This window comes from Monopterus albus, unplaced genomic scaffold (genome assembly GCF_001952655.1).
Source record: "Monopterus albus unplaced genomic scaffold, M_albus_1.0 scaffold33.1, whole genome shotgun sequence".
Lineage (NCBI taxonomy): Eukaryota > Metazoa > Chordata > Actinopteri > Synbranchiformes > Synbranchidae > Monopterus > Monopterus albus.
The window spans coordinates 998,235-1,008,130 of NW_018127913.1; the positions used below are offsets into that span (position 1 = coordinate 998,235).

Here is a 9,896-nt window from a genome sequence, read left to right on the forward strand (position 1 = left end):
CTTGTAACTGAACTTGTAACAGGTGGACAGGTTATGCTGAATAGCATTCTGCCTGCCTTGTAGACGAGTATTGGCATCCGTCAAGAGGTAGTATTAAATCAAGTCCCAAGTAATAGGGAGCGAGGGGTTTGTGTTTACAGGGCTACTGCACGTGATTAGACAAGCAACTGTCTGTTGTGATTAGTCAAACAGATGTGTCTTCACATCTCAACTACAGCAAATACAACTAGACAGCAGTAACAAGATTTTTACCTTTCTATTAATGTTTCTCTGCTGTGTGTACATCTGAAAGGACTTTTTATAATGAGGAACAGTGGAGAGCACAAAATGGACAAAAGATGACATGTCCCGCTTTGGCTGTTGTAACAACGTACATCTGAAGCATGTTGCCTCTTCAGCAACATGCATTTATATTCTTTCTTCTTTGATAAAAATGTGCTGCACAGCAGAACTTTGCCCTACAGGTTCAGGTAGGGAAGGTGAGTAAGTTCCTCCATATCTCATTCTGGGGTATTGTTTACACGCCCTGTGTGTGTGCTTGCAATACAAAATATTGCCTGGGTCCAGCTTGTCATCATTTATGAGGATTTGCTGCTATTCTAATTTGATGACAGATTCAATGCTTTTTTTTATTTATTTTGGACCGTTTGCAATTTGGTACTATCTCTTTTTGGGTTTTAGGAAATTAATATTTTTCTGGCAGTTTATAAATTGAGAAAATTATCCACAGATTAATTATTATTTGCAGACTCTGGAGTACCATTTTGCTTGATTAAGTCTATGCATTTCAAATTAACCAGGGTTAATTGTATGTTTTTGTGGGGAGCACTAATTTGGATTCGTGTTTGTCTTTTTGGTTTGTTTGTTTTTTTCCTCAGGGCCTAATGGCAATGAGACCAGACAGCCAGTGTACCCAGGTTTCGAGAGGGACGTTCTGAGAACAGTGGCAGATTATTTTCACAGACTCAAAGAACCCTTGCTGACTTTCCATCTTTATGAAGTCTTTGTCAACATTCTCAGTGAGTGTTTCGCTATGTCAATTTGCTGCTAATATTTGTACATGCAACAGATCCATGTTTGCTGGTGTTCATTTTTTTCTAGGCTGTATGTTTGCCCTCGGGATTGGGACTCTACTCTCGTCTTATCTCTGCAGGTTTGCTGCAGGAGCAGGAGATAGCCACTGAAGCTCTTCAAGTCAGCTGTCTCTTACTGCCACCGCCCAACCGCAGACGCCTACAGCTTTTGCTACGTCTCATGGCCAGAGTCTGCCAGAATCCCCACCTGCCTCCGCTCAATGACACCATTGCTACCTGCACACTGGTACAAATTCCTACCAGTTCATTACTGTATTTTTTCACTGTACTACTTCTCTGGTTTATTAAGGTCAGTTAGGTCTAGGATTGTTGGGAAATCGAAGAAAGGGCACAATATTGCAACATAATACAAATATAATGTTGTGCAATGATTGTTGTATTTGTAAAGTAAATGTGACACAAGCTCCAAGAGTGGACAAAAACCATGCAGACAGAGAAACTGTAGGAAATATTGTTTGTTGAGAATCCTTACTAACCTTTAAAAGTAAATGAAACATTTTCAGGGAGGTTGAGAATCCTCTCCTTGAAAAAAAGGTGGTTTGCAATAGGTAGTCTGAATCTTCACCCAAGTTAACAATTGTTAGTGTCATCATCTTGGAAGAACTGAGGTACTTCAGTGCTGGTTAACTGAACAAGAGCTAATTTGATTTACTTGTGTGAAGAAGGCAAAGATACTGAACAAGGAAAAGTGTAGTCTGTCCACAAATTAGATGCAGTTTAATGTTTGTCATAATGGTGATTTGGTCTGTTGAATTGTTTTTCTTTTCTCTGCCCGTCTCAACACCTTTTGTACACTATGACTAGAATGAACGTTATTCATGGAAACAAACTAGGACGGCCTAGATTCAAGGAATCACTCCACGTTCACAGCTAACTTTCCAGCCACAGCAGTTTGAGACTCACACTACACTAGTCTTTCCACAAAATCATGACACACTAGCCTGTACTATTTGGGGAATAATACAGGGTATGCTCCTCCAGGGGAACTAGGATAGAAACAAAAGATCTTTGACAAAAAATGTAACCATCATAACGAAGCCATCAAAATGTATTTTGTGTTTACCCCTGCATCAAGAATTGTAATTCTAGTCTTTATGGCAATCCTGCACTGTGGTCCAGTAAAAGCTGGATATAAGTTACAGAAATAGGCACACAAAGTGAGCCTTCAGTTTAGAATTTTTATCCGTATTTATTATATTATATACTCTTTACCTTTCAAGAATAGTATTTTTGTCAGTTGGTCTTGATAATACGTATACCAAGTTTGTTCCACTTTTAGTCTCTAAAACAAACACATCTAATCTTGTTTTATTGGCAACTCAGACTATTTTACCATAAGTATGGATTTTGTTAAGCCATGTAGAATTTTAACAATCCCAGTCAGTAACACTGTGTGTATACAACATTCTAATAATATAAGCTTCAAAAGGGAGTGTTTACTCCAGTGCTGTTGCTTTGTATTTATTCAGCAGATGCTTATGTTGTGTATGCCATGAATATTAGTGCAATATAATGAGTCTAGTTAATGCAGAGTGCAGCTGGGAGTTGGATTCTAATCCATAACTTGTTATGGTCTGTTGTCCAGATGGTACAGATTTTCTCTCACTGCGTTCTGGGCTCAGTAGATGAGATGGACTTGGACGAGCTGCTAGCCACCAAACTGGTGACTTTCATGATGGAGCACCACAACACCATCTTCCAAGTGCCCTCCAAGCTGCATAGCCAGGTTGAGGAGCAACTGTCCCACTTGAAACGAGTTCGGGTCAGTAGACTTTCTCACAGTACGGTTTGTTAACAAATGAAACACCTAATCTCTGGCTGCTCTTAACATCACTGCCACCCGTGTCCATTTTCAGCTACAAGTGTTCCCTCCCACCATGTGTACCAAGCAACCATGTCTGTGCATCAGCAATAATAGAAATGTGCCAAATTGATTCCATCATCTTGCCAGTCACTTAATGTGAAAAAGTGGTAGTTAATCTTATTAGGGATGCAAATTTCGGTGAAATTCACCACCTCTATTAAAACCTGAAGACAAAATAGAAAAATGGAAATAAATTTACACATTTTCAGTGGTGACATCCATCAGCATCACCCTGTGTTAACTGCTGTTAGGGCAAAGCAGTGACTCTACCAACACGCTTGTTAGCCGTTATGTAGCAGCTTTCTGTTGTTAGCCAGTGCTGATTGGCACTGTTTCTGGTTAAAATGTCAAACAGCAGGGTCATATCAGCTGTCACTAACTAATGTTAATCCCACCACTTAAACTAATGATGGGCAAAATGAAACTTGCTGTTGTTGGGTTTGTGTGCTTCCTGTAGGCAGGTGGGGAAACAGTAACACCACTAAATAAAAAAGCTCTAAACTGTTTCTGTAGTTCCAACAAAGTAAGGCATCTTCTTTACATTGTATAAGAACAAATCCTGCACACCATTTTAGATGTGTCTCTTGGCTGTGGTCTTTCGTTAGGCCAAAACTCAAAGTACTGCCAGATGGGTGAAGTAGTACCTTCTTTTGCAGCACTGTTATTACATCACTATGACAAGTAAACATAGACTTGTATGGAGAAAAGGTAAGGAAAGACTGAGTACTGTATGAAAAGGTAAGGAAAGACTGTGTACTGTATGAGTTCAAAGGTGTGAAAAAATAGAAAATGTATTTTAAAAACTAAACATTTGTCACCTTTTTGGACTCTCACCAGTTTGCCATCTGGGTATAATTAAAAGTAATTAAAGCTGCATATAATTTAACAGAAGTGAAAACTACTTGGTGCAGTGGCCCGAGGCTTGAGATCTCCTGTCACTCTGTCTGTTTGTATTTAGTGTTTCATCTGACAAAATTACCTAATGGCATCTGCTTCTGTAGTAAACTGAGATCTGTGATATTGAGCTGCACCCAGAATAGAGGTGGGAGCATCTATGGCAAGATTAATTAAATTTGCTATATGAAATATGAGGAGCTCAGGAAATTTGGTCCCTTGAAGAACACTATGGTGCAGTTTTACATAGCTGTCACCCAAACGGTGCCCATCATCTCAATTACTGTTTGGGGTGCTAGTATGACTTCTGGGGAAACAAAAGTCTCAGATAAAGTGTTCAAGACTGCAACAAAATTAATGGCTAGTCTCTTCCTTCTGTCTCCTCTATTTATCAGTCTCGACTAAAGCAGAAGGTGCTGAATATTATCAGTGACGTCGCTCTGCCAGCTGCCTCCCTGTTTCAGACTGCCCTCAGGGAGAAGGCTCAGGCAACTCAGTCTTCACACTGAAAGGTTTAGGAAGAGCACATACCCAGGGGCTAACTGATTGCTAAACAGTGAGCCCTTTGCACTTTAAGGTTTTAGTTGTTTTCAATGTTATTTTAGCTGCTCTTATGTTCTTATCTTAAATTAATACTGTTAGTTAAATTATATAACACTTGGTCTTAGTTTTTAAATGATGTTTGTGACAGAGTGTGATTCTGTTATTTTTATTTGTGGATGCATACACCAAGACAAATTCCTTGCATATTTTATGCTTGGTAAATATGAGAGTGTCTAGTCATAGAAACATGTACAGTGCCTATAAAGAGTATTCACCCCTTGGATGTTTTGCCCTTTTTTTGATTTTATAAATCGATCATGGTCAATGTAATTGGGTTTTTTAGACAAAAGAAATCACAATAAAAAACCTTTAATGTAAAATCAGGTTTCCACAAAGTAATGTCAATTAAATAAAAATATGTAATGGGAAATAAGTGACTGCATAAATATTCACCCCCTTCAAGACAGTATTTAGTAGATGCACCTTTGGCTGCAGTCACAGCACTGAGTGTCTCAGTCAGGCTTACACATCTGGACACTGCAATTTTACTCCATTTTTCTTTGCAAAACTGCTCGGGCTCTGCCAGGTTGTGTGGAGATGGGGCACGAACAGCCCTTTTCAAGTCCAGCCACAAATTCTCTATTGGACTGAGGTCTGGGCTTTGACTCGGCCACTCCACAACACTCACCGTGTTGTCTTTAAACCATTTGTGTGTAGCTTTTGCTGTATGCTTCAGGTCACTGTCTTGCTGGTAAATAAATCTTCTCCCAAGCCATAGTTCTCTTGCAGACTGAATAAGATTGTCCTCCAGGATTTTTCTGTATTTTGCCGCATTAATTTTACCCTCTATCTTTACAAGCCTTCCAGGGCTGGCTGCCGAGAAGCATCCCCACAGTGCCACCACCGTGCTTCACAGTGGAGATGGTGTGTTTGTGGTGATGTGGATTATTTGGTGTCCACCAAATATAGCGTCTTGTCTGATGGCCAGAAAGCACCATTTTGGTCTCATCAGACCAAAGAACTTTCTTCCACTTGACCATGGAGTCTCCCACATGCCTTTTGGCAAACTCACTTATTTCCCATTACATATTTTTATTTAATTGACATTACTTTGTAGAAACCTGTTTTCTCTATGACATTAAAGAGGTTTTTTGTCATTTCTTTTGTCAAAAAGCCAAATTATATTGACCATGATTGATTTATAACCTCAATAAAAGGGTAAAACATCCAAGGGGGGTGAATACATTTTATAGGCACTGTATATGTGTTTAGTTAAAATATCAATATTATTAAATCAAAATTTGATTTTAATAACAATACTATCAGTGTTCCAGGATCTGGTTTCTATCTGTTGCTATGGAAAACACCATAAAATATTAGATGATATCACATTAGTTTGTGATCTCTTGTAGTCCCCACTGCTCCAGGATAAGCCTGCTTCCACTGAAACTGTGTTAATTGGATGAGCATCTTTTAAAAACAGGGCATGTGCCTTATTTTCCCTTAAGCATGGAATGCACAAATTTTTAGCAGAAAACACTGGACTGGAGTGATCAAAATGTTCACAGAAGCAGGGCAGTAATGCTTAGCTGCAGGATTGGAATGGTTCTATGCTTATGTTATATACTTATCTCTGAACAAAGAGGGTCACTCACACATTGCAGCACCAAAACAGAGATGGGCACAGGGAAACAGTTATCACTACAATTTTGTGGACTCAACTCAACAAAACAGCAGTTAGTGAGAGGGTGCCCACCTGATGGCCCTGTAGACTTGCCTTCACTCCTACACCCACACACAACTTGTACTGGTGTTGGTGATACTATAGCTACTGACTCACTGGAATTGTTAATAGACTTCTTTTATTAGAAAATCTTGGTAGAACAGTGTCAGTGGCTGAACAACTGAGGACCCGACTCTCAGAGGTGACTGCCATCACAAGCCAGTTGGGCCACTGCTCAACCTGAGCAACTACAATGCAGATGGCAGATGCTGTTTGTCAAGCCACATGCAGTATCTGCTCTTTGCTTGGGTGAGGACAGGGTCCAGGGATGCTTTGTGCTAGGGGTAGGTTAGGTCTGTTTACTGTAGGGCTCTGAAGATTTATGACAGCATGACCTGACACCCCGCTCTTTGGGGCCAAATAATGGATAGACATTATTTAACTCATATACTGAGCTTCTATATGGATGCACTGCTGTTCTTTGGCATATTTTATTGTGTATTATTGACTAGCTTGTGCCTCTCTCTTGATTGCCATCATGCAGTGAGAAGGGGTGTGTGGGAGAGAGCCTTTCTTTCATCTGCTGTTCACAGTTGGTTTTTATTTATGCGTTCATGTGTTTAATTTTGGCCAGAATATCAGAAAATGTAGAACACAGACTGCATTGACCATCTGTCATCTACATTGTTTGGCCAACAAGTGAAGGCCTGGTTGGTTTTGTCTTTGAGTCCAACATTGGCTCTGTCAGTATACACATCCCATGCTATGAATGGGAATAAAAACATTATTTTATCTTGACTATACAAAGATTTTAAAATCATAACCACCCCTGCACATTGAGCACATGATCTGTATTGGTTTCCACCAAAATCAATCATTTGCTTGTCATCAGTATTTTTCCTTATTTGGTTTTGAATTGTTGATTCATAATATTTGCTTAAATGATGATACAGGAAATGAACTGGTGTCAATCCAATTCTAAGGATCAATATTGGTGCCAATCTTTTGGTGTGTGGTAGTTTGTAGAGCAAAAAACAAAACTGTGGGGCATTAATTCAGTGTATTGATTCTAATCTTTTTCCTCTACTAAAATAAAGCCAATCAAATGCTGAGCCTCTTTTACTTTAACTCTATTACCATGGTTCTTAACCTGAGTCTCTACTTCTCCTTCCCCTCCTCCTTTTTTAAAAATGTTTATTGTGCACATTTATTCTGTCATTTGCCAGTCACGTGTTTGCATGAATCTGTATGAAATATGCTATATTTTAATCCAAATGGAAACCCATTTCCTTTGTGCTTTCCATCAGATCAAATACGCGGGTTCAGATACAGAGTTCAGTGCATCTCCAGCCTTTTGTAAACAGATCAGCAGGGTGGGGTCTGAGGAACTGAAGGCGATAGGTACCCAGACACCCCTGCAGGAGCTGCTGGAGGGCCTGATTGCAGACAAAGAACTCCCTGCCAAGGACAAAAGGAAAAGGCTTAAACAGGTATACTGGCACAATCTGGAAAGGATACATGTTAAAATAGAAACTGCTAATACAGTACACCAGAAGTGCTATTGAGGAATAGGCTGTGAGCATTTACTGGGACTTTATTGTCCTTTAAAGCAGCAACTTCTGACTTTTTTGGCTTGTGAGTGGACCCTTTAAATGTCTACATAATCCACTTTATCCAAAGAGTGAGGAGTTTTTTTCCAAGTAGTTTAAAGATTTTTAGAGACCTAAAGAGGTGAAAATACAGTATACAGTATTTCACAAGAAAATTCACACATTAATGCAAAGTTAGAAGAATAAATTTTGTTTATCAGCAGTGATTCAAAATCTGAGGAATGTCAGTTATTGTTCTAGATATTATGCACAGTAATGATGCATATCCTTCCCTTTTCAGTTCCAGAAGTTGTACCCAGAAGTCTATCACAATCGATTTCCCACTGAGGAAAGCAAAGCTGCTGTCATACCTGAGAAAACCCCTGGACTCAAAAGTCATATGTTCTTCAACCTCAAGAAACCTTTCCAGCCTTTTCAGAGGAGCTGGAGTTTTAGAGCATGATCTGCCACTGCTGTCACACCTATACAGGATGTATACACATCTCAACCTCAGTGTTGTGAGAGACAGGACAATGTGGCTATAATGTGCTGATGCACCAATACCAGTATTGGGTTCAGCACCGCCCTCTGCTACTCGTACTCATAAAAGTCTTTGGATACCATTTAAAGGCAACGTTGCATCAACCTCACAGGTTGAACAAAGGTTTAGGTGGAGGATGAGGAATTCCAGTGGTTTAGAGATATTTTAAGAAGTGATGATGACAATAGTAGTGTGTGGTGTAGAGTTAGTGCTTTGGAAGAAAAATGACACACACATAACCATAACTGCTTTGAACCAGGGAGCACACAATACCTGTCCTCTCCCACCTGTTTATTACTAGGATGCAGCACATGTACGTCATCACCATGCGTACAGAGTACTTTCAAAGACAGGTATATTAGCGTACACTGTAATACCCTGTTCATACTTGTTCCACTAAACCCAAACAGTACTCATTATGCCTATTGCCATGAGTTGTTGTGATTAAAACCACAGCTAGTTTGATGTGGTTAGCGGTCAAGTACAATGAGCTCTTTATATAAATCTTGAATTCTTGTGGACATGGAGGCTGCTGTTCTCAGGAGACAGGACAATGCCTCAGACAGTTTGCCAGTTTAATAATAGAGCAGGCACCATTTTTCTTAATTGTGATTGTAAACTGCACTCCTACAAAGGTTAAGAACCACAGTATTAGCTACATTATATTGTGTAGTACTGAAATCCAGCCAGTTCCGTGTTACACATAATTGCAATGGCGGCAGTGCCATGTTTGTTTACACAGAAAGTTACATTTGCGGATGTCAGCAGCAGCCTGCTGTTGTGTATTTTATTGAATCAGAAAGTAAACGATGGATGACTGAGAATCTGCACGGACGAGATCTAATAAGAATAAAAAGACAAATTATTGCTCCTTATTTTCATTTGGATTTCTGTAGTAGAATAAGTGCTTGTATTGGTACTTGGTATTGACAGGTGCTCAAATGTAAGTACTTGTGCTTGGTCTTGGAAAAAATGGTATCGCTGCATCCCTGCTGTGATGGTGCTTTGGTCACGGTTTTCCTCAGGTTAATCACTAAATAACATATTTAGAAATAGTAACTTGGACTTGGTAGCACTGTCAAATTAAGATAATTTAAAGGGCCACCTAAATTATCTAATAATTATAGGGCATTTCCCACTTCTCCCAGTGGTATCAAGGCATGCAGATATGTAGTTCTTTTTTAATATATATATATAATATATATATTTGTGGAACTATAATTTTCTAATCTTGGTATAAATAGTGTATATAATGAATATGGATGGGTGAACTGACCGTTTTAGAAATACTTTCTACTTATTGTGGTGCTAGAAAACTTGAACAGAGTATAAGAAACATTAATCCACTAACATTAGGAACCACTGATGTTTCTTGAATGAGCTCTGACTGTAGTAATAAAATTGTGTATTGGTACATTATTCTACTAAGATACTATACGTTAGAAAGGTCTAATAATCAGTTTCTCATAACTAAACCTTCAACATGAGATATAATTTCATAAGTTTGACTCTTGTAATGAAAGGATGCATTTCATTTTCTTGATCACTCTTTAATGTGGAATGGTCATTTTAATGCTGTATACATAAATCTGTTCTTGTTTTTCTGTTGCTTCATGTCACTGAACATATCAAAGGTTTGCCTAGAAAA

At 39.0% G+C, this 9,896-nt stretch overlaps 1 protein-coding gene across 1 annotated transcript in view; it reads left to right on the forward strand.

Moving 5' to 3' along the window:
• The window catches only part of LOC109958544 (DEP domain-containing protein 1B-like), a 12,897-nt gene extending 3,468 nt beyond the window's left edge, over positions 1–9,429 (forward strand). Inside the window, exons 8-12 of the mRNA XM_020597263.1 lie at positions 879–1,019; positions 1,154–1,320; positions 2,680–2,856; positions 7,426–7,608; positions 8,009–9,429. Coding sequence (XP_020452919.1) covers positions 879–1,019; positions 1,154–1,320; positions 2,680–2,856; positions 7,426–7,608; positions 8,009–8,170 — 830 coding nt within the window. The 3' untranslated portion in view covers positions 8,171–9,429. The remainder of the gene's footprint in view (positions 1–878; positions 1,020–1,153; positions 1,321–2,679; positions 2,857–7,425; positions 7,609–8,008) is intronic.
• The last annotated feature ends 467 nt before the right edge of the window (positions 9,430–9,896 follow it).